The sequence below is a fragment of the Nyctereutes procyonoides genome, unplaced genomic scaffold (genome assembly GCF_905146905.1).
Source record: "Nyctereutes procyonoides isolate TBG_1078 unplaced genomic scaffold, NYPRO_anot_genome, whole genome shotgun sequence".
NCBI classification, from domain to species: Eukaryota; Metazoa; Chordata; class Mammalia; order Carnivora; family Canidae; genus Nyctereutes; species Nyctereutes procyonoides.
Genome location: NW_026575032.1, coordinates 18638313 through 18664474, shown reverse-complemented (window position 1 = coordinate 18664474; position 26162 = coordinate 18638313). Strand labels below are relative to the sequence as shown.

Below are 26162 nucleotides of genomic sequence, written 5' to 3'. Positions count from 1 at the left end.
TGGCCTTAAAGAAACATTGATTGGTGGGAAAAGTGATAGGGAGCCAGCTATGCTGTTTAAGCCTCGTATCCATCAAATAGACCTGGAACCAATGAATCTCGTGGATGTTTTTATAGCGTTCTCTTTCACTCTGTTTCTCTTTGTATTTTTTTTCCTCCTGTCTCTCTTGCTTGCTCTCTCTCAGAAAAAAATTTAAGTCCTAAAGATCTAAAGATGAGGAGTTTAAAAATATCATGTGAGGACTCCCCTGGTGGTTCATGCCTGATTAGTGTTATTTCTCCTGTTCGTTTTTCTCCATGCAGTGTTGATGCTCAGTTGGAATACTATACGGTGGGCTACTTATCGGGGGACGTGCACTGGCCCAACGTCTCCCCGTATTGAGGCCAGATGCTGGGTGCCATTAGGTTCATCATTATGCATTCTTGCAACGAGAGGTCCTGCAGAGGGCTTAGTATCCTCAGGCTGGTGATAGAAATATGCCTTTTACTTTGCTGTTTGAATATTACAATATCTGCACAGGAAGGATTGTGGCAAAGCTCATTTCAAGTGTTTTTTTTTTTCTGTTGTGCCAAGATTATTCAAAATAGATCGAGCAGGGGAAAGTGTTTTATAGTGATAAAAACACAGAATTGGAATTATTTTGGACCTTAGTTCAAAGACCTCTATCTGCCACTCAATAAATGCTTATGATCATAGAAAATTACTTAATCTTTCAATTTCCAGGTTTTGATAGGTAACAACATGATCATGTGTCTTTTAAGGCTACTGTATTAATTAAATGAGCAATCAGGACAGTGCAGGGCTTTGTTTTGGGGTGTGTGTGTGTGTAAGTGCAGCTCTGGGTTTGGAAGCTGGCTTCCCCAAACTCCATTTAATAGCTATGTGACCTGGTACAATTTACTAACTGCTCTAAGCTACAGTTTTCTCAACTATAAAGAAGGGATTAAATAATGGGTACACGTGGTTATGCCAAGGTTTAAAGTGAAGCATTGATCAAAAATGCCCGGTATGCACATACATCGGCCTGCACTGTGTGGAAGCCACGCTCACCAGCTGTGCAGAGAATCATGTACGTAGTAGCCACTCCATGTGCAAAAGCTATTAGCGCTGTTGATCTTAGCTGAGTGCTGTAGAGCTTCAGACAGAAAGCCGAGTCTATCGTTTATTCTAATATTCTTTAGTTTACCAATCCAGCGCATCTCTTAGACACGTGCACTCTATGGTACCACAAATCCCCAGTGGGCAGAGAGGCAGACCGGGTCGGTCTTCAGCCACAAGGCTGGTGTGTTTGGAGCTGAAACGGTGATCTTGGAATGAGAGTCAGGCTGCAGATCAGTCAGGACCATAGAAAAGGAAGAACTCGTCAATTTTCTTATGCTATTTCTATACCCAGCATATGATAAGCCCTCAGTGGTGTAATATTTTTCCTAAGAACCACTGAAACTGTTAGCAGAGAATGACGTGACTGCATTTAGATAAAAGGAGGCACATGTGGAGGGATAAAACAGTTTAAGGGACATTGTGGTTGCCTCGGCTGACAATAACGGTGGCGTAGACCAGGATGGTAGTGAGAGAGATGGAGAAATATACATACACCTGCGAGTTTTTAAGCAGCTAAAATCAACGGGACTTCTTGATGTATTATATCTGGAAGTACGGTGCTCAGGATGACTCCAGCATCCCGGCCTGGCCTGCGTGACCAAACAGATCAGTATATGTCATCGATTTAGGGAATAGTAGGTGAGCATGAGGTTTAGAAGAGAAAAAAGGAGCCCCACTGGTTCTCACTTGAGTCGTCTGGGTCTGTGCTATCCATTACAGTAGACACTTGTATCTATTTAAACTTAAGTTAAAATTTGTTAAAATTAAAGGAAACTGAAAATTCCATCCCTTAGTTACCTTAGTCATCTATCAGATGCTCAGGAGTCACAGATGACTAGTAGTGATCGTATTAAATAGCACAGCTATAGAACATTTCCATCATCACAGAGAGTTTTACTGGACAACCCAAATGTGGAATAACCAACAGTGCATCTATAATTTGAAAAAGAGGGCAGCCCCGGTGGCCCAGCCGTTTAGTGCCGCCTTCGGCCCAGGGAGTGATCCTGGAGACCCGGGATCGAGTCCCACGTCAGGCTCCTGCATGGAGCCTGCTTCTCCCTCTGCCTGTGTCTCTGCCTCTCTCTCTCTCTCTCTCTCTCTCTCTCTCTCTCTCTCTCTGTCTCTCATGAATAAATAAATAAAATCTTTTAAAAAAAAGATAAAAAATAAAAAGAAGGGCTACAATATAAAACTCTCCCTTATTCCTGCCTATTAGAATTTAATGTGGAGAATGAAACGGTGGACTCTCCCCTTGCAGGTAAAAGATAGAAGACTTTCTCGTTCTTTTTTTCCAAGTTGTTAGTATCAAGATTCATGTCCTGTGCAGTGATTTCTAGTGGGAATGAGATTGTATAATGTTTCTAATGGAGAATCAATCTAGCCTAGTAGTTTAAAACATGGACACCAAAGACAGAGCTCCTGGGCTTAACCCCAATTCTGCTACTCAAAATCTGGGAGTCCGTGAGTAAATGACTTATCTTCTTGAAGTTTCAACGTCCTCATTTATAAAGTGAGGAAAATAATAATAACACCTATTTCATTGGGCTGTTGTGCATATTGAATGAGCGAATATTTGTAAAGTTCTTATGATAGTGCTACATAAATAACCATAATATACACTGCATAAATATTTGTTAAATCAGTAGAAAATAAGTAAGAATTTTGTCCTGTTGCTGACATTCTTGGCAATACTTGTAGCCAAGGCTGGCTGGTGAGTGAACACTTCAGCAAAATATTTGAATGAGGCCTCTGTTGAGCTGGATGGAAGTTGCATTCAGATGAGGTCCCTCAGGTGAGAGATTTCAACCCTCCTGTTCAGGAAGAAAGCGCACCCTGCCCCTCCCCAGGAATTAAAATGAAAAAGGGCAAGATTTGCAGTCACCAAACCTGGGCACAAGTCTTGGTTCTGCCACTTACTAGCATTGAACAAATCACTTTACTTCTCACCTCTATTCTTCTCATTCGTCTAAAGCAACGCTGTTCAGTAGAGCTTCCCATGATGATGGAAATGTTCTATAGCGGACGGTCAAGGATGTTAGCCATGCGGCTGTTGGAACTGAATTTTTAAGTGTACTTAGTCCAACTCTGGAACAATTATCTCCAAGGATTGCTTTGAACATAAAACGGAGACACATTCTATAAAGTATTTTTGATTATCTGGAAAACTTATGGTGTCTCCCAAAGATCCCTACTGCCAAGCGTTTTATGGAGCCACTCGAATGCCATCTACTCATGAAACTTAACTGCATGATCTCTGCACTCCAGACCCAGGGATGGAAATTGGAAGGAGAAACACCCAGAAATGCTTTCATTTTCTAAAATTACGGGCAGGAATAATGAAAAGGTACCGAAAGAGCCAGCACATTCTCTTGCTTTGCCAGTTGAACTCCCAGGCACAGTTCGTAATTTTCATGGGTACCCAGAATAAAAAGGCACGTAATTAATAAATGTGGACTCCAGAGAAACTTCACATTATATGCCACCACTTTAAACATCAGTGGGACACTGAGCAGTAAGATATTAAAAAAAAAAAAATAGATGTCACTCATGTTTAATGACTTTAAAACAGACTTCAAAGTGTAAATAAGATGTTACTTAGAGGCAAATAAACACCAAATCACCTTTATCAGGAACAGCAAATAGATTTTTACAGGTGGAATAAGACATGCTTGTTTTCCCTCATTTTCTTTAACGCCGTTACCTAAAATGAAATGGTGGAGCCTGGCTCTTCATCAGTACGCACTGCTTCTGTGATTACAACTAAATCCTTCAGTTACTGTGTCCCAATGTTAGTCTTTGCATATAACTTGGAGCCTTCCTGAGTGTGCAGTACAACAGCCACTTATTTTAATGTCAAATGAAAATCAGAGAGAATGGCTACTGAGAATAGCCAGTCATTTTTCAGTGAAATAGCGACTTAACAGGCTGCAACATTAACCACACGGTCATTTTTTTTTTTTTTAGTGCACTTTTTTTTTAAAAAAGCCCGTGATCTATGGATGTAATTTTTATCCCTGTATGGGTTAAAGCACAGACGGTTTGAATTGTGGGTTGAACATACTGTGAAAAATACTGTGAAATGTGATATCTGTCTGAACTTTGTTCAGTTTTATGGTGTCACCCAACCACTTTATGAAATTGAAACCACCCGCCAGTCATTTATGTTGTCTATTCTTTAACTAGTATTTAATTTTTTTCCCCTAATAGGTAAAATCTGTTATGATTTCTTTTGAGTTTGATTTAAGGTCTAATTTGGCTTAATGAATGAAAGCAGCTTGGCTGTTACACTTTGCACCCGTGCGCGCCCACATGTAGTTTTAGAGTACGATAATTACCAGAAGGCTCTGGTGAAGTTGTAGAGCTATTTTTATTCCATAAAAGGGTATTGTGCAGGTCACTGTAGGGAAATATTTCTATTTACTTAGATAATAACAATTTCAAATAACACTCTAATGCCTTTTTTACTGGGCCATAGCCTTTGGTATATAAATTTTTATCAGGCTATTAGGTCTTACTACATTCTTGTAATTGAATTAACTATTATGCTCAGGTACTCTTTATTACAATGATTACTTTTCATAATTTCAGGAATTTTTGTATTTGCAGATTTTAAAGTTTTATTATTCTGGGTTCACAATTCTAATAAAACTAGGTGTTCACATGTGGTGCTTTGGCTCAACACTACAGAGATTCTTGTGCATGTCCCTTAAATGGGTTAAGCATCTCTACAGTCATTTTTCTTTTGAAGAAGCCTAGAAGGACGTTGCTGGTGGCTGATGTCAGAGAAATTAACGCCTGTGCTTTCTTCTGCGAGTTTTATGGTTTTGTGTCTCACATTTAGGTCCTTAATCCATTTTAGTTTATTTTTGTGTATAGTGTAAGAAACTGGTCCAGGTTCACTCTTTTGCGTATTGGTGTCCAGTTTTCCCAACAGCATTTGTTGAAGAGACTGTCTTTTTCCTCGTGCATATTCTTTCCTCTTATTGAAGATTAACCAAGAATATCTGTAAAATATGATGAGAGAGATAAAAGACCATGGAAGAGTCTGAACCTTGTTCTCAGATTTTTCTATCCCATCCCCTTTCCCCAACTTTTTGTACCAAACAGAGAGGATCATATACCTTTGTGATGGAATCCCTGTTATAGTTCGTGAATTAGTGGGGATTCTCCAGAGAAACAGAACTAATACCATGTGTGTATGTTGTAGAGAGACAGACAGACGGAAATAGACGGGACAGAGTTGTTATAAGGAACTAGCTCACATAATTGTGATGGTTGGCACGTCCTAGCACCTTCAGGGTGAGTCCACAGGTGAAAACACAGGACAGTCTATGATATAGTGCTAATCCACAGGCCTGTGAGCTTAAAGCCTGGGAAGAGCCAGTGTTTCAATTTGAGTGCAAAGGCAAGAAAAAGCCAGTGTCCCAGTTCAAAGTCAGTCTATCAAGATATCAAGAAGAATTACCTCTTACTCAAGAATGAGTAAGAGGGAATTTTGCTCTATGAGGTCTATGAGGTCTATGGGTCTGTGAGGTCTATTTGGGTCTATGACCCAAATTAGTGAGGGCAAGGTGCTTTACTCAGCATATTAATTTAAATGGTAATCTCACCCAGAAACACCTACCATGGCATTTAACTAAGTATCTGGACACTTTGTCCAGCCAAGTTGGACATATAATTTAATCATCACAGTAAGAAATTCCGTACGAAGATACATTTTCAAGTCTTTCTCTATCCCTGAAGAAGACTTGACTAATCCAGAGTCTCAGAGCTAGATGATACAAAGTTGGAGGACTCAACCGTGTCTCATTTATCTGTTGCACTTATTCATTTTAACTGGGGCAAACTCAACATTCTACTTTGGGATTAGATTACATTCTGACTTTATCTCAAATTTCAGGGAAATACAAGAACAGTCTGCAAGCAGACCTTTCATTCAGTCAGTCCACAGGCCTATATTGAACACTTTCCATGAACTAAGGACTGGAGTAGAACAAAAAGATGAACAAGACAAGTCGGCCACATTCATGGACCTAGAGCAAATATTCCCCCTGTTGGAATTCCTCCTTGAATACATCATCAGTAGGGTTTAAAACTATGTTTTTATTTTTATTTTTTTTAAACTATGTTTTAAATAGAAGATGAACTTTCTCCTTTTTAAACTATGTTCTATTTTAGTGATCTTAAACCAAATTTTATATTTTTTTGACCAGCAGAAACTTTTTTCCCCTATAGAACTTGTGCATGGAATTTCAGTATTAATCAAAAAGAAGTTAGTTAGAGCTGGTGGTTGGCTGGGTAAGGAAAAGGGCCTGGTGCCTGTTCATGTACTTGACTTCTCTCTTGTCAACACCCTCCTCTGTCCCTCTAGCCACAACAGCCCTGGGGGTGTAGGGAACAAAGTTTAAAAACTATTCATCTATTTAACATTCTTGCCAATGTTTTATATGCAAAAACTTTAAAGCAGTTTTGGCTGTTTTCTTCAAGTTTCCCTAAGTCTTAACTTTGTGTTCAATTATTTCTCTTCATTCTTCATAGGCTTGTTCCTTTGTTTTCAATCTCACTTTTCTCTTTATGTTATTCAATAGTTTTGTATTTGAAGCATATTATGTACTTAGTAATGCGTTCCTTTATGGGAGGTTCATAATGACTTCCAGAAACCTGCGATTTTGCTGATTAGGAAAAACATGTATTTTTGAAATACTTAAACAAGGTAAGACAAAACAAGCCATGTAGACAAAAAGTGCACGAGAAGGTTATTTCCAGAGATTGGCATGAATATTTCATCAAGTATCAAGAGTATCATACTTTTACAACATCCAAAGTGTTATATTTCTCAAAAAAAAAAAAGATATTTCTCAAGTAAGCCTTAACAATCATCTGTGTCCTTTGAGATTTATTTTATCTGATTTACCTTTTATTTTTGTAGGTAGCAAAGCAAAAGGGAATGGATGGCAGTAAGTGCCAAAAAAATGTATAATGTGTAAGGGGCCTAAGCTTATTAATATTTGAATATTCAGCCTTTTCTTTCCAACGTCTTTTTGTCTACCTCTTGGACTCTAGGAGAGTCCCAGCCTGTTTCTTAAAAGATTTGTTTAAAGATAGAGCTCTAGTGAGAGCAAAGTAATGAATTCATGAAAGATTGTATGTGTTTAGGAAGGCAGTGGATTTTCCAGGAAGACGTTTTTGCTGTTATTGTTGTAAAGTTGCAATTGAAGGAGACAGCTTTTGAAAGCAGAAGTTGTTGTTACTGTGAATAATTGAGAATGTTTATAGTTGGGAATGAGTATTTTTTAAAAATATTTTTCTGTGGATTAAAAATGCATTTACACAGCTCATCCCTTTTGCCGTTCACACCAAAGGCTTAGTGAAGGTGTGTGTTTAACGGTAACATCGATGCCAAGATTGCGGCCTACAGAAATATGGCAACAGGCAGAGACTGGACTCTATCTGTGGGTCTTGTAATACCAGACACCAATATACACTTGAACATATTCTAGAGAATATCGATTTTCGTGCACTACAAGCCTAATAGCTGTTCCATTCTAACTAAAAGTTTCAGAAATAAAAATATCAAGTTATGGCTTACTTACCTTTTGTTCAAAGTTAACTTTAAAAATACATGAAAGTTTACAAATATAGTCCTAAAAGTCAATAACTGCACTCATTCAGCTTAGGCTCATTAGGTACCTCCCATAAAGAAGGTTTAGTATTGTGTGTGTGTGTGTGCGCGCGCGCGCGCACGTGCGCGTTTCTTTCTTTTTACACTGGGGTATTATATGGGATGAGGAAAGAGTGGGCATAGGGATTATAGTCTAAAAGACTTGGAATTATAGTGACTCTGAGACTAACAAGCTATTTCATTTAGATGCTCCCATCCGTGAAATGAGAGGTTTCAAATCATTCTCTGAATCTCCTTCCAACTGTAACATTTTGTGAGTTTGTAGTGTTTTATTTTATTTTATTTATTTTTTTGTAGTGTTTTATTTTAAACTATATCAAAAGATATATTAAGTCTGTTGCCCTATAACTTGGATAGTCTAACAGGATATTTTGGAATAATCACACTGGAAGAACAGGTGGAAACTGTACAAGTAGTTGTTCCGCCTTTAACATATGTGGGTAAAACATCAAATAATGGGGAAATCAGTAACATAAAACACATATACATCCACAAAAAGGCCTTTATCATCCATGCACAAAAATATTTATGCTTCTTTAAGCTATATTTAGGATACATATATCACTAAGACTTTTTGTCTAGTGCTTAACCAACCACTAATATATAACTGACAGTGGATGCTAAGAGTGTGCCGTTCCTGGGGGAAACCCAACGGCTATTTGGTAGCACGCCAATCAAGTTGGATCCCCTTGAACTTGGAGAGGACAGCAACTTGTCCTAAGTAGGTGAAACAAAGTCTGAATATGTGCTCACCTTCCCTCCTCACAGTGCCACCGCTGACATCACCCACATCCGACAGTTTACAGAATGCCTGGTCCAATGATAGGGTGTCCCTCATAACACTGTTCCTACCAAAGGACACTTGCTATAACAAACGAAGTGTGGCAGTGAGCTTGCAATTGCTGCATGGCCCACCATCCAAAAGTCGCAAACCTGATACGGTAGTGGAGTAATGCTAATCATGAAAGGCTCAGCTAAGGCACCGTGTTAGGGGGGTAAACCGCAAGACTGCAGTACTGGCCTCCAGGATGAAGTTTGTGTGCTAAACCAGCAGCCAATATAGGATGTTTGTGCCCATCATGGGTAGAACACAGCTCCGGGGAAAAGGATGAGCCCTTCTTACAATCACTCACAATGCTCCACTCATGGATTTGTGCTTCCTTTCCCCACCACGTTAGACTTTGCCACTTAGAATCCTGGTTCTTGTGGCATGGGGAGGGGCAGTCCTGTCCGTAACCCATAAAGAGTCCCACTTAAGTGGAAGCTGTTTGGTTCTCATATGATCTCGTGATCATGCAGTTTTCACTACAGTGGACTCGCAAAGATAGCAAGAGAGACCGAACTTATGACCATGAGGAAGTAGGGCTGCTGCTTCATAATCTGGGCAAGGAGAAATAATAGGTCTGGCACTTAGATGTGCTCCATGCCCAGAGGTGAATGGGGAAGTACAGCAACTAAGATTTCCTAAGAGCAAGGAAACTAAGGGCCTAAACTTGGAATCAATGTCTGGGTCGCTTCGCAGGGCAGCAACCTAGACCAGCTGAGATGCCAGTAGAATAGGAGGAAAATCCAGAATGAGTGGTAGAGGAGATTAGTGAGGAACATCAACCAGGGCCCCTAGGATCACTATAATACTGGATATTGTAGCCTGGTTCATTACCTCATTTTGGGGAAGTGCATCTGGCCATCACTTTGAAGGCTTATACTTGAACTCCCTCGTAGGGAGGACACGAGGATGCTGTTTATATGCTACATGGATATCAGAAATGATGGAAGTGCGAGTTCTGCAAGGGGTTGCCTGTCCTGGGCCCAGCTGATATGCTTTTCTATACTGGCTCAGCCCTAAACTTTCCTCAAGTTTTGGCCAGTTCACTCACTGGAGGGCTCCGGATACTGCTTCCATTGTCACCTATTTCCTAACAACACCAAGCTGCATTGGCCTCCCTCAGGGTGAAGACCAGGCGTTAGCATGCCCCCAATGACATCTGCCATAGAAAGATCCAGAGTGGTTCTGGTACCTGTGACCAGACTAGGATAGTTCTGTCCCCACTGGGATATCACTTCCCTAGTAGGCACCCAGAAGAGACAACTGGAAGTGCAGATGAGCTAATGTCCCATAGGATGACTCTTGACCAATGAAATACTGTAGAAGGTGTTAAGGAGTTGGCATATAAATGTTTCTTCTTCCATCTAGTAAACTTTTCCAGGGTACTTTGGTTCCATCTGACTTATCTAGAGCTGTTTCACATGACCCAGTAACTAGCCATATTTTCTTATGAAGCTCCACCCAACTCAGTAACCTCCCACTTTGGCTCGGCTTTCCCTTTCTCCTACAAAACTCTTCTTAACCTCCTTCTTGCTAACCTGGGACTGCTTGATCTGAATCTGTTTCCTAGAGAATGTGGCTTGAGATACAACGCAAGGTTCTCCAATGTCAAAGTTTTTTTTCACTGAGTAAACACATTACCATATAGTATAAACAACCCTTGCCTTCTCAACTGAAAAGTTTACTGATTTGGGTACACTCGCGTTCAGGCTCTCTTTATTTATTTTAATGCATTGGTGTAATTAATGTCTTTGATTTTTCTTAAACTTAGAACTACTCTCTTCCTATATCCCATTTTGTTTTCTAACTTTTTCATTACTCTGCTCTGGTTTATTATACCTTTATTCTATAGCTCTCCTGTATTTGAGATTTTTTTTTTTGATCCAAAGAAACTTTACATTGCTTCGTTTCTCCCTTTCAGGACATGCAGCTGTTCAGTGCCGTTTTCTAGAACAAATAAGAACAAATAAGCAGTGAATGCGAGGTTTCATCTATATATTTTTGTATAATTTTTGACATATTGGAGGAGTGTAATAAATTTTAAACAGCAGATTATGGATTCCGTTCAGCTTATCTCGAGTCACTCCCCAAGAACACTAAACATTTTCACCATGCTTTGCCAGGCTTCTCCCCAGCCCAGTGTCCTACGATCTAGTCCGCGGCTTCACTAGCACCCTTCCTTCCCTCCCTCACCATCTCTCTTTTCATTATTCTTTCTGAGAAGGATTCAGAGACAACACAAATTGCAAACCTATGGTGCTTTCATTAGTATTAAATAGGAACACTTAACCAAGATTCTCATTATACCTGTATATCGGAAGTAAAGCCTGCAACCTTGTGTATTAAGTTGATATCACACTTGTGTCTCTCTCACATCTGACCTAACTGCCCAGATTCTTCTAGATTTAGGTATCTCAAGCTTTTGGAATTATTTGTGTTGTTGGTGGTTGTTCTGTCCTGAATTTGAATACTCTGCGATTTGAGTCCACACAGAGAACTCAACTCCCCAGTTCTCCAGCCTCCCCGGCTCAACTTCAATCATGAACTTCCTTTACTCTCATGGTCTATTAATTAATCACTCTTTTCCCATGAAGGTTGGTGATGGAAGCTAATCTACAGAAAAGTGAGGAGTGAGATTAATGTTCACAAAAATTGTAAAGACCTCAGATAAAAGATGCAGCAGTACTATGCTGCATTGAAACAAAAACAAAGGCAGCCACAAACATTTGAAAGCAAGTCACATTTTTGCACACCATCCATTATTCTTGCATTTAACAGGATGTTAAAGATTCTACATCTTCTGAATTTATTAGCTTGGTATTTAGCATGTTTCACAGCCAAAATAGCAAAGAAGGTTCATTATTGCTGGTTAAATTAGCCTCATGAAAATGTTGTTGGTAAAAGGTTACAGAAATGAATAAGAGATCTAACCAAGCAGCATATTAGACCATTTATCATTATAATTTAAAAAGGCATTCTGATGATTTGAATTAACTTGGCTAAAGGGTAGAGAATTAGATAAAAGGTAATAATTAAAACCTAAATGGCATGATTAGCTCTTCCTTTTGATAAAGAAAAGACAAAACATATGCATACTGCATTTACTTAAATTGTCTTCTTGAGAGAAACTGAGGCCAGTAAATCACACCTGATTATACCACTTATGGGCTTTTAAAAAATTTAACAGCTGTATTACATATACTCTGGATTACTTAAATATCTTGTGATTTCCTCAGACGTAGTCAGAAAGCCCTTCCCACATTATCTATTTTCCACATTATTTTATTTCGGATGACAGAAGCCTAGAATTTAACTTGTTTTTCTACTGAGATTTTAGTGTTTCTTTTTTAACTGAATGTGATAGATAAATAGATAGATAGATAGATAGATAGATAGATAGATAGATAGATAAGGGATAGTTAAGTTTTGTCATCTTTATGAAGTTTTTATCAGTGAAAACTTGTATTTTTTTTACCTCTTCAACATTCAGAGCTTTAATGTTTGTGTGAACTAAACTATTAATATCTTCCTTTGTGTTAAAATTATTTTTATTTTAATTCCAATGTATTTGATATGCAGTGTTATATTAATTTTAGGTGTACAATATAGTGGTTCAACAATTCCATATGCCACTCAGTGCTCATCAATATAAGTGTACTCTTAATCCCCTTCACCTGTTTCACCCCATTTGGAAACCATCTGTTTGTTCTCCATAGTTAAGAATCTGTTTATTGATTTGTCTCTCTTTTTTTTTGTTTTATTTCTTAAATTCCACATAAGAGTGAAATCATATGGTATTTATCTTTCTCTGACTGGCTTTTTTTGCTTATCATTATACTCTGTAGATCCATTCATGTCGTTGGAAATGGCAAGATTTCATTATTTTTTATGGTTGAGTTTTCTATTCTATATATATATATAGAATATGCATCATCTATTCATGGACACTTGAGCTGCTTCTGTAACTTGGCTATTGTAAAATAACAGTGCTATAAACCTTGTGGGGCATCTAACCTTTTGAATTAGTGTTTTGTATTCTTTGGATAAATACCCAGTAGTGAAATTGGATCATAGGGTAGTTCTGTTGTTAACTTTTTCAGGATACTCCATACTGTCTTCCACAGTAACTGTACCATTCTGCATTTCCACCAACCGTGTAAGAGGGCTCCTTTCTCTCCATATGCTCACCAATTCTTGATTCTTGTCTTTTTTATTTTAGTCATTCTGACAAGTGTGAGGTGATACCTCACTGTGGTTTTGATTTGCATTTCCCTGATGATGAGTGATGTTGAACATCTTTTCATATGTCTGTTGGCCATCTACATGTCTTCTCCCCATTCTTTAGTTGGATTATCTATTTTTTTTTGATGTTGGGTTGTTTGAATTCTTTCTTTATTTAAGATATTAACCCCTCATTGAATATGTCATTTACAAATATCTTCTCCCATTCTGTCCACTGCCTTTCAGTTTTGTTGGTTGTTTCCTTCGCTGTGCAGAAGTTTTTATTTTGATGTAGTCTCAATAGTTTATTTTTGCCTCGTTTCTTTTGCCTCAGGAAACATACTTAGGAAGATATTGTTATAGCTTATACAGAAAGATAGAACTTTTTTTCTAATAAGTACATAGATCTTTCCTGAAACAGATGGTGAATCAATTTCTTATTAGTTTGGCAGTGTTTATTAAATGTTCCTTGTCTGTGGGCTTAAGATCAGAATAATTATTTTCTCCACTTTTCTATTCTTAACAGAAACCAGGAGCTAAAAGAACTTGGTGAGCTTTCTCCACACTGGGACAATCTACGGAAAAATGTCCTTACTCACTGTGATCAAATGGTGAATATGTACCAAGATATTCTGACAGAACTTAGCAAGGAAACAGGTATGAAAGCAATAACTTATTTACATCTTCAAACTAAATTACATTCCATGCGTGTTAGGTAAAAACAGTAATACACATTGTTGTTATGCATATAGACAAGCCAAAATAAAATTTAAAGAAACCCTTTTATTTCTTATTCTACTATCTTGGCATGATAGACCAAGAAGAAACAAATTGCACTATTTTGCCCCATGGGATTATTATATGAATAACTGAGCATTTTTTAAATTGAATTTCTATAAAGAAAAGTAGCTTACACAGGACATGTTTTTCTTTCTGAAATCCTTGTAATATTTTTCCATGTCACACATACTTCTCAACATACACGTACACATGCACATTTATTATTCATTTACTAATAATGGCCAATTTTTTTTCCTATCTAGGGTCCTCTTTCAAATCAAGCAGCAGCAAAGGAGAGAAAACATTAGAATTTGTTCCCATAAATCTTCATCTGCAAAGAATGCACGTACACAGCCCTCACTTGAAAGGTACTATAATATTCTTTTTTAAGTGGGCAAATTGTGTTAGTGTGTCTTTTTAAAGAAGCTTGACTATTGGCAAAATTTAAAAATTTTAAATTATGTAAAGATGAAGATGAAACAATTGAAGTTGATGATGACCCTGAATACTATAAACTGGATTATTAGTATTTTTGTTGCTGTTTCTTTATCATGTTAAAAATATGACACCTGATTGAGTCATAGATTAATATGAAAAATAAGTGTTAGCTACCTTAAGTAGTATCAAGGATGGCTGGGATACCTGAGTGGCTCGGTGGTTGAGCATCTCCCTTCGGTTCAGGGCATGACCCGGGGTCCTGGGATGCAGTTCCACGTAGGGCTCCCTGCATGGAGCCTGCTTCTCCCTCTGCCTGGGTCTCTGCCTCTCTCTGTGTCTCTCGTGAATGAATAAATAAAATCTTTAAAAAATATATAACTGATAACCATGCTAGTGTTTTGAATTAAGGGGAAAAAAAGGAAAAATAAGGCTTGTTATTTCGAAAAATCAAAGCCCAAAGATGGACTCATAGGCTGTTTTTCTGACTTACTGGTAACTATCAATAGTCACTCCCTTCTTTTTGAGAAAGGAATTTATCAGAGAAAAAGTGACAGTGTATTTTACTGTACTCAGATGTGAGAAACATCTGTCAAGGAAAAGTGTATGGATTTTTATAAACATACTTCAGTAAGGTTTATAGTGGATACCATACTGTATTCATTATCATTCTACATAATTCCCTGCTATTTCTTAGTAAAGTATATTTGTTTTTTTTAATATTTTATTTATTAATGAGAGAGAGAGAGAGAAGCAGAGACACAGGCAGAGGGAGAAGCAGGCTCCATGCAGGGAGCCCGACGTGGACTCGATCCCGGGTCTCCAGTATCACATCCTGGGCTGAAGGCGGCGCTAAACCACTGAGCCACCCGGGCTGCCCATTAAAGTATATTTAAATATATTCTTCTCATCTCCCTTTTACTTTAACTTATTGCTATATCAATTTTTGTGCATAAGTACAGTGATTATCTGCTTCTATTCACATATAGCAAAAGTCCCATGTTATGCTTTTTGTCCAGCATCATTAACAAAGCTCTTCACCTCTCTTTCCTCTCAAAAGTCTCCCTGTTTAATGAGAAATGGTGTGGTCATCCTACTAGTACCCATCTTCCTAGGGAGTCAAAAGTTACTTTAGATCATCCAGCCCTCTCTGATAAATGTATTGACGTATGAACATACACAGAGACATCTAAGGACTCATGCTGACATCCTATTTTATAGCTATTGTCGCAATACAGAAGTTCTAGGTTTTAAAAAGTTAAAATCTGTGTTCTGCCTTAGAATCATCTGAAGTTTTATAACCAGAAAAAATAACCATTTTTTCTGAGTTTGTGCATATGATTGTGTATATATGACCAGCTACTGTGTCAGTTTAAGTGTAGTTATAGTCATTCTGATGTATAATTGTAGTATCTTTAGTAACCCTTCGCAACTATCTGAAATTTTAATTTGAATCCTTTTTACCAAAAATTATGTCATTGAAAGAACTGAAATAAAAAAGGGATAGATTGGTCCAAAGCATTTAGGAAATCTTCCCTGATTACTGATATCTGTCAGTAGTTTGAACATAACATCTATGGTTTTAAAAATCATAAAGACCAAAATATCAACAAAGAACAAAGAAGCTGGGATCCCTGGGTGGCTCGGCGGTTTAGCACCTGCCTTTGGCCCAGGGCGCGATCCTGGGGTCCCGGGATCAGGTCCCGTGTCGGGCTCCCGGCATGGAGCCTGCTCCTCCCTCCTCCTGTCTCTCTCTCTGTCTATCATAAGTAAGTAAATAAATAAATATTTAAAAAAATAACAAAGAAGCTAAAATACTTAAAAGCTATCTGACAGCCAATATGATTTTTTCTAATGACCGATATGAAATGACTTTAATGATAATGTAAAAAGTTATATATTTTGGAGTGAAACAGAATTTCAGCTTCACCAACTTTTATATATGACCTTAAGTCTATTATTTAATCTTTCTAAGTAGTTCTCTTCCTAAATAAGTGAATTAGGATATATAAAACACCTAGAATAAACAGTAATAGCCATTATAACTACAGGTAGCATTTGCCATCACTGGAACAAAATTGAACTCCTAATTTTATCAGGGCTGTAAAAAAGGGAAAAGTAATCAGTTAAGTTCCTATTAAGGGACAGTGGAATCTTGAACCAAGAAGTGCCCAGATTTAGAGTAAAGATGATTTACAGGAGCATTTCAGAAAAAAAAATATCATATGCAAGTATTTAATGACTGAGAGACTGAAGAAATGAGAGAAGGTTAACCCCAGTACAGCCATGGATGGATAGCAGTATCATCAAATCAGATGACTTGTTGGGGCCAAATTGATATGAATGTATACTTAAATACGCATTCAAATATTTGGCAATGATCCTAAAACACTTCTACCAAACAAAGAAAAATTATTATCTAAGTGAGCTCTTACTATACTTCTTTCTTGAAAACAAAACAAAAACAGACCATTTATGCTGTGCCTTCCAGGATGCTGTCCGAAAAATAGACTAGAGTAAGCTCGGATGAATACAATGTGCTCCGTTTCTGTTTCTCTAATTTGAAAGACAGAAACTGGCAACTCAAGAAATTTAGAAAGGCAAACATAATTCTCCTAATTAGTTTGGTTTGGGGTATGTATCGGTTTCCTAGAGCTGCTGTAACACAGGACCACAAACCAGATGGCTTAAACGACGACGATTTATGATCTTACACTCTGAAGGCCAGAAGTCTGAAATCACGGTGTTGGCAGAGGAATGCTCCCCCTGAAGCCTAGAGGGGGACTCTTCCTCAACTCTTGCTAGTTTCTGGTAGTTTGCTGGCAATCTTTGTTTGTTGGTGCATCTTACCAATCCTCCATCTTCACAATGTTCTCTTGTGTGTGCATCTTTACATCATCTCCTCCGTGTGCGTCTCTGTGTTCAGGTTTCCCCCTCGAGGACACCATTTGTATTGAATTAGGACCTGACCTAATGACCGGATTTGAACTTGATTACACCTGTAAAGACCATATTTCCCAATAAGGTCATATTCTAGGATATCTTTCTTGAGGAGTATAAATCAACCCATAATAGCAAGATATATAAAGGAATTTCTTGTGATGACAAATATCAAATAGTAGAGACAAAAGCAAAATTTTGATGTTGGGTACAAGTCATAAACAAGATTTTTGACAAAGCAGTTTTCAGGAAGACTGGTTCCTCTTTTTGAAGACCTAAAAGAAAAAATGTGGGAAAAGACTAGATATCCTAATGGCCAATAATTAATGCAAAGGTACTGAATTGTACTACATACTGATTTTTTTCCAAAGGCTAACTCATGTAAATTTTATACACACACACACACATATATAATTTTACATACATTGTATATATGTGGCATACATATCATACATGCAATATGTAATATTGAGCTTGTATGTTTTTTAAAATATTTATGTTTTCATAATAGATTTAAAATTTATTATCTGGGATTGGAATTCAGATGCAGTAAGTGCTTTATAAACTAGATCACCAACTATATGTTTTAATAGAAATTGAGAAATTGAATTTTTGGGGCCCTGCCACTTACTTCTTGGACATTGACCAAGTTAATAACCTTCCTGAACATTGTTTCTTTTTGTTTGCAAAATAAAATGGCTAAAAGTTGTAAATGGCATTCAATCAAATTTTCTTCCTACTTATATAACATATATTCAGCAGATTAAATGAATTGCAGTTAAATTTGTTTAAGATCCATGGTTACCGATTTGAATGGTTAGCTGAATTACGGACAACATTTGCAAGGTAATGATGCAAGTAAGATTAGCCAAGCCTTGGTCTTTCACTGGTGAGTTATTTGGATATAGTCTACATTTATTTTCATTTTTACCATTAGTAAATTACATCAATCCACATTTGATTAATATACCTGCTATATTTGGAGAGGCAGCTTTGCAAACAGCAGCAGGCAGGTTCACCAAATGCAAGGCTAATGTATAGCTATAGAAACGAGTAACTAAGCAGAACTAATGTTGTCATGTCTCATACTGGCAATGAAGTAACCTCCATTTAATGTCAGGTGCCCCCAGACCCATTAAGATAACTTTTTACCCTTAAATTAAATGCAACAAATACAATTCCAATAGAGATCTTAGACAACAGTGACAGTAACAAAGACAAAACCCTGAATTTATGGGGTGCCTGGGTGGCTCAGTGGTTGAGCATCTGCCTTTGGCCCAGGGCGTGATCCTGGGGTCTTGGGATTGAGTCTCACAGGGCTCCCTGCATGGAGCCTGCTTCTCCCTCTGCCTGTGTCTCTGCCTCTCTCTGTGTCTCTCATGAATAAATAAATAAAATATTTTTAAAAAACCTGAATTTAAGAACAAAGTTTTCCACCTCGATAAATTTTATTTTCATAGTTAGTTATGAATATTATAAAATATGGATTCTAATATTATTCTATGCTTTATTTTTTAAATTTTATGTCATAGATATATAATAGCATATTATAATATATAGCAAAGAGAGAGACAGAGAAAGAAAAAGAAAAGAAAGAAAAAAAATCTGTAGCATATCATAAAGCGATAGTCGTAATCAGGTGCAACAGAAGCCAGAATTTACTAGATAAGTATGGATGAGTCAGCTAACCTCTCTGCCCCTTAGTTTTCTAATCTCCACGTTAAGGGAAGTTGCGAATGAGGAACTGTTTAGACCTCCCTGATTTCTGTATCTTGAGTTTGGGTATATCACCTCATCGATGAAATATAATTACTTTTGGATGATACTGCTGAATTGTTTGGACTATTTTGAGATAGATTTCCCTTAAAATTCTTTGTTGTCTTGTGATTCATGTCAAAGTCATTTTGTGGGCCATTTTGAAGTCAGGGATTATTCCTAAATTGTTCCTTGAGATGAGATCAGCATGTCTACTCTTTTTTTTTTTTCATTAGCACTATTTTTATAGTCGTAGGAATTTTAAAAAGATCTTCTGGGAAAAAAATAGACTTATTATCTCATATCTATTATTAAGTGGCTTTTTAAAGGCTATGAGGCAGCCCTATTATTAAATTTCAAACCAACCTAGTATCTTTAGCTTGATGAGATTCAACAACTTGGATTCCATTTCCCCATTATACTATGTCTGATACCATTTTCACAAAACCAAGGACAATTTTTGAGATATAAACTATCAAAGAAAGAAGACACACAGATGATATTTTTTTTAAATAAAGGACCTCTGATTTTTTTTTTGCTCAAATTTTCTGTAAAACAAACGTCCACCTAGATTTTTATAGTTATCTCTTAGTACCAAAAATCTGAAAGCTCTTATTGTAAACAGTTAAGGGCTATTCATATCACAAGGATACAATGACGACAATTTTAAAATAAGACAAATATTACTGATCAGATTGTTATCTTAGAATTTTATTTTTATTGACTGTTTTATTTGTTTATATATATGCTCACACTTAGAGGTATACAATAAATTTCAGTTGATTCTACCTAAATTTTTAAAAAGTACAATTGCTCTAGCCAAGACTGAACATGGTACTTTAAGTGTATACCATTCTTCATTAACTAAACTAAGACACCAGGGAGTGAATCCCATGACCTACCTAAATCTATCTACTACTTTTGTAGTAATTGCAACTGGCTTTTTTTTTTAACTTTTTTTTTTATGATAGTCACAGAGAGAGAGAGAGGAGAGAGAGAGAGAGAGAGAGGCAGAGACACAGGCAGAGGGAGAAGCAGGCTCCATGCACCGGGAGCCCGATGTGGGACTTGATCCCAGGTCTCCAGGATCGCACCCCGGGCCAAAGGCAGGCGCCAAACCGCTGCGCCACCCAGGGATCCCCTGCAACTGGCTTTCAAGGATGAAGGGCCAGAGGGATCCCTGGGGGCTCAGGGGTTTAACGCCGCCTTCAGCCCAGGGTGTGATCCTGGAGTCCCAGGATCGAGTCCCACGTCAGGCTCCTTGCATGGAGCCTGCTTCTCCCTCTGCCTCTCTCTCTCTCTGTGTCTATCGTGAATAAATAAATAAAATCTTTAAAAAAAAAAAAGAAAGAAAAGATATCTTTAAAGCTCTCAACACTTAGGAAGTCCCAAAGGGTTAGGACCGCTGTGCCAGAAAGGGAACAAAGAACAAATAAATTTATTTCCTGTTATTGTCAAGCAATAAAAATTCAACTGGGTAATTTAAAAGTTCAAATTGGCTTTATTGAATGATTCATGAGCCAGGTAGCATCCCACCTAGCAAATAGGAAAGAGCTCTGTAGATCTGCAAAAAAGGAAAGATTTTCAAAGGTAGGAAGCGGGGGAAAAAATGAAATTATTGGCAAAAGAATCCATTGTTTTAGTCAAGGTCATCCTCCGAAGGGTAATGGAAGGGGTCTTTTAGTAAACTTTCTAGTGCTGTCCTGGACATTGCGTGTTGAGTGGCTAAAGGTTACATTCCTAGGAGCCTGAAACCGCAGTTAGGTTAGATATTAAGCCTTGGTTTGTTGCTGTGCGTCCTCTGACATAAGTGACTATTTTGAGCCTCTGGCTTTCTTTTTTTTTTTTTTTTTTTGACATTATGAAGCACAACATCACAGTTATCACTGTTTAAAAATCAACACTTCAAAGCAACTTTTTGGAGATCTCAAATGTATGAAGGTTATATAAGCCTAAATTCTTGGAACCGCTACAAAATACGCACTTAAAGATCCCAGCTTTTTGAGGAGTGGTTCTAATCAGGGTAGAATCAAAAGGCAACAGAGAAAAGTGAGAGAGACAAGAGAGATCTTATTCGCCCTTTCAACATCCAGACGTAAACCCTACTTCTTGCCTCTACAGAGAAAGCCTCTTGATATTAATGGACTATCAAGGTTGGCTTGTGAGGTGGGGAAATGGGAGAAATGGCTGAAATGGCTTCTGGAAGGTAGATAAAGCGTTCAGTTCTGCTTGCTGTGCTGAAACACAACAACAGTACATTTTACTTGAAATTCATTTGAAATGCATTCTTTGAAGTTCAAAAGTAAAGAATATTTGGAAAACTCTGCTATGTGTTGGCTCCTGGTAGCTTCACCCTTGAGAACACGGAACCATGTTAGGAAATCGGCTCCCTTTCTGTTCTAATTTTTTTTTTCAGATCTTGATTGTTGTGCTGCTAATTATTATGTGGCTTTTCCCTAGAATTTCATATTCCCAGTCTGCTTTATTGTTAACTCCCTTTTAGTATCTTGCTTGAAATGATGATAAATGGTAAATGGTAAATTGTTAACTTCCTTTTAGTATCTTGCTTGACGTGATGATAAATGGCAAATAAAATCATAAAAATGACAATTTAATGAAAATAATGGGAAGATCTAAGTAAACATTGGATAGTATAAGACTAAATTTAAAAAGAAAATACAAACACTGTACTTTTAGTAGTGAATTTGCTTCTTACAGAGGTATGACTTAACAATTCTGAAACTATTTTATTTGCAAATAACATGGTTAACCAAATACATAAATACGTAATTAGGGAGAGTCAAGTTTCTCATTGTCACAGAAAGAAGTTAGAAATAAAGAAGGAAGGAAGCCTAGAAAGAATTTTGTAATGCTCAACTGAAGTCAGAGGTAATAACGTGGGCTCATTGGTTTGTTATTTTTAGTATAGATAGATAGGGATGGGTATGTGTGTGTGTACTAATTGATATGCAAATATATGCATATACTCCCTACTTCTGGCACTGAAAATATTGAAAGCAATAACAATGAGCATACTACCCCCAGTATTTAATTTCTTAAAAAAAAATTCACATATTTATTTATTTGAGAGAGATTTATTTATTTTATTTATTTGAGAGAGATATCTTGAGAGAGCAAGAGTGGGGGCAAGGCCAGAGGGACGAGCAGGCTGCCTGCTGAGCACTGAGCCCCATGCCCAATGCCTGGCTGGATTTCAGAACTCTGAGATCATTACCTGAGCCAAAGCCAGACATTTAACTGACTGAGCCACTCGGGCGCTCCCAGTATTTGATTTCTAAACACCATTCTCCAGTCAAAAGAGTGAGGGTTCTTTGGAAAACTGGTTGATTCTAGGGCTGAGGCAGGGAAACTATAAGATGAGTCTAGAGTATCTCGTGGCTCTAGAAAGTAAGGAAGTGTTCAAAAAACAAGCCATAACAATGATGACAAATACGGGGGTAACATATATAAATAGGCCAAGAGCCAAGTGGAGGAGCCCCCAGGGGACAAAGCTAGGACGACTTGAACATAAAGATGGTGTTAGTTCATAAACCAAGGGACAATATACCCATGAACCCTTATTGATATTAATAAATAACTGAGGGGCACCTGATGGCTCAGTTGGTTAAGCAGCCGGCTCTTGATTCCAGCTCAGGTCATGATCTCGGGCACTGGGATCAAGCCTCACATGAAGCTCCACTCAGCAGGAGTCTGCTTGAGGATTCCCTCTCCCCCTCCCTCTGCCTCTCCCCACCACTCTCTCTTTCTAAAATGGATAAATAAATCTTTTAAAAAATATATAAAAATAAATATATATATTTATATAAAATATATAAATATAAACTATATATATATACATATACATATACATATACATGTATATATATATATAAAATAAAGGAGAAAGGTCAACTATTCTTCCCAAAAGAATTTCAGTTGATAAATGTGGAAGGAATGAGGGAAATAGAAAACCGCCATTCAACCACAGCAGTGATAATTGCCACGGGCAAGATTTATCAACAGATGCTAAAATTAGTAGGTATAAGTCTAAAAAGAATATTGGATATTGCATTGTCTTAAAATACATCTCTCTAAATATTCAGTGGCCTTACAGTGAAGAATCAACTGTAGGTAGTGGCAGTCATCACTTTGACCAATGCATCAAGGTTAACACCAAGTAATATATATCAACTTAGCATACTCCCTGTTATAACACACTGAGAAGGGCCTATCGCCTTCATAGTCTCCGACTCTATGGTGCAGAACCTCAGTCCAATTATGAGAAAACAAAAAATAAATATAAGTTGAGGGACACTCTACAAAGTAACTGACCAACGATGTTAAAAAGTGTCAACATCAAAAATGAAAGACTGAGAAATGGTCATATATTGGAGGAGACTACATGACGGCTACATGAAATGTGGAGTCGTGGACTGGATCCTGAAAAAGCAAAGGATGTTAGTGGAAAAAACAATCCTAACACACTATCTACTTTATTTAATGATATAGCACAAGTTTAATTGCTTAGTTTTGATAATCTAAGACTATGTAAGATATTAACATAGGGAGCATGGGTGAAGGATGTGCAGAACTGTTCTAAATTTGCAACAACTCTGGAAATCCAAAATTATCTCGAAAATAAAAAAATTTTCGAAAGTATTTAAACATGGGCAGCCCAGGTGGCTCAGTGGTCTAGCACTGCCTTCAGCCCAGGGCGTGATCCTGGAGACCCGGGATCGAGTCCCACGTCGGGCTCCCTGTACGGAGCCTGCTTCTCCCTCTGCCTGTGTCTCTGCCTCTCTCTCTCTCTCTCTCTCTCTCTCTCTCTCTGTCTCTCATGAATAAATAAATAAATAAAATCTTTAAAAAAATATTTAAACAATAGTAAATATATTTTTGTATTTTAAAAAAATCATATATATTTCAGGTATATAACATAATATTTTGCTATGCATATATACATAGTGAATGATTATTACTACAGCTAAGCTAATTAACATACTCAACTCCTCCCGGAGTTCCCGCTTTTGTCTTTTTGATGTAATGAGACATTTTTAAAGGAATTATGTATTTCTTCCTGTTTTAGGTAGCATATTAAAACTTAATTCATGATGTAAAAGTAAAAAAATAAAACTTGATTCAAATTTTATTGAAATATTGACAGCAACTTAGACGTTTTTTTTTTTCATTGTGGTCACACTATCTAATGTAAGTTCTTACCTCTTAACAAAATGTTAAGTGTACAATTCCTTATTGTTGACAATAGAAGCGATGTTTTGTATCAATTATCTAGAGCTAGTTATCTTGCTTGACTGAAAGTTTGCACCGTTTGATGAGTAACTTTCTTTCCTTTCCCTCTTCTCCCAGGCCCTTCAGCCTTAGCCTCCCTGCATCCACAGTGCAGTAGATCACTGTCCCACCTGGGTGGCCATTCAGTCACTTGGCCCAAAACACAGGCTTTGATACTTACACCCCTCCTCAATATATTTCAGATATTAACAGAAGAACATTCAAATGCCTCAATGTCATCCATGTTGTAGGTGTTCGGTAAATGTCAATAAATAAACAAATATTCTGTGGCTCAATTTAGTTTGCCCTATATGTCTTTATAGATCATATAAGGTATTATTATTCTTAGTTGAAGAAATAAAAATTTATGTACACTCTCCAGAAAAAAATATATTGGACCCTGAAATATATAGATTTCTCCATGGGAAGGGGATGAATATATATCCATCCACGGACCATATTCTATAAAAGACCAAAGAGATCACTATCCACATGCAAAAGAATGAAATCGGACCCTTGTCCTGTAGCATGCACAAAAATCAACTCAAAGTGGATTAAAGGCTTAGGCATAAAACCTAACATTGTAGAACTCCTAGAAGAAAATATAGAGGAAAAGTCTTATGATAATTGGTCTTTAGAGTGATTTCATAGATAGGACACTAAAAGCAGAAGCAACAAAAAGAAGCAGGACTACATCAAACTAAAAAGCTTCTGCATAGGTAAGGAAATGATAGACTAAAGAGGTAACATACAGAAGAGGAGAAAATGTTGACTATATATCTGATGAGAAGTTAATCTCCAAAATATATAACAAACTCCTGCAACTCAATAGCAAAAGAATTAATAACCTGACTAAACAATGGGCTCAAGGCTTGAACAGATATTTTGCCAAAGAAGGCATTCAAGTGGCCCACGGGTATATAGAAAAAATGTTAAAGATTATTATCAGGAAAATGCAAATCGAAAGTACGATGAGATGCCATCTTACACGTCTAAAAATAGCTACTATCAAAAGACAATGAGTGTGAGCCAAGATGTGCACAAATCAGGACCCTTGTGTATCGTTGGGGGACGCGAGATGGTGCAGCTGCCGCAGGAAATCCCGGTGGCTCCTCGAGGAGTCAGAACGAGAACTCTCATGGCTCAGTCTAGTTCTGGGTATTTGTGCAGAAGAACTGGAGTGGGGCTCCGGGAGGGGGGCGGCCCCGTGTCCACGTGCACTGGCCCGGGCAGGGGAGTGCAGTGGGTGAGCGGCTGGAGGGGCCACGTGGGGCACCCAGCCCGACCCTCCCACCCGCGCCCGTGACCCCGGCGACCCCTGCGGCCCGCAGGCCTGAGTCTTCCCAGAGATCCCTCCAGCCAGAAGCATCGCTGTCGCTTTCCCTGTCCCTCGGCGCGGTACCCTCAGCACCAGCCCCGCCACCAGTGTTGAGCATCCTTAGCCCAACCCGGATCTTGGCCATCCCTGGTCACCTCTGTGTGCCCCCGTCCACGCGGGTCTCGGCAGACGAGCAGCACAGTCCACGGCGGCACAGTGATGTTTCTTTTTGCATTTACTTTAAATGAACACAGGAGCGGATTCTCTTCCGCAGACTGAGCCTCAGTATCACCTTCCTTTGCAGACTGAAAAGTGTATTTTCTTGGGAAATAACCAAAGGTTAAGGTACCATCTTCCTTTGCTTCACGGGTAGGATTACTCCTCAGGGCCAGCACAGTCCGGGGGGAAAATCCACTCCGCTCACCACCTGCAGCTCCCTTCAGCCCCATCATCTGGCTGAGGAAACTGAGGCAGAGAGAGGTGCAGCGACTTCCATGAGGCTGCTCAGCCCCTCAGCGGCACAGCTGGATCCAGAGGGGGACTCAGGTGCCAGCCACTAACTAACCCCCCGGCTCTCCATCCCGGGATTAGGAGTTGGAAGACCCCGGGTGGAAGGTCTCTGGGACGTTAGACAAAAGCAGGTCACTTCTCAAGGTTCTCAGAGTTCTCGTCAGGCAAACAAAGGTGGACTGGGATTTAGTGTTGGTGACTCTCGGGTGTTCCCATGACCGTGTGGGAAAGCTGCGACCCTCTTCCATGAAGCGGAACAGACACACTTAGACAATTTGCATATATTCATAGGTTCCCCCAAAACG

General features: G+C 38.2%; 1 protein-coding gene across 3 annotated transcripts in view; it reads left to right on the top strand.

Moving 5' to 3' along the window:
- INPP4B (inositol polyphosphate-4-phosphatase type II B) overlaps positions 1-26162 on the top strand; it is a 371833-nt gene that overhangs the window by 191685 nt on the left and 153986 nt on the right. For all 3 annotated transcript variants that reach the window (XM_055317016.1, XM_055317017.1, XM_055317018.1), the window contains 2 exons: positions 13357-13487; positions 13874-13978. In XM_055317016.1, the coding sequence (XP_055172991.1) occupies positions 13357-13487; positions 13874-13978 (236 nt within the window). The remainder of the gene's footprint in view (positions 1-13356; positions 13488-13873; positions 13979-26162) is intronic.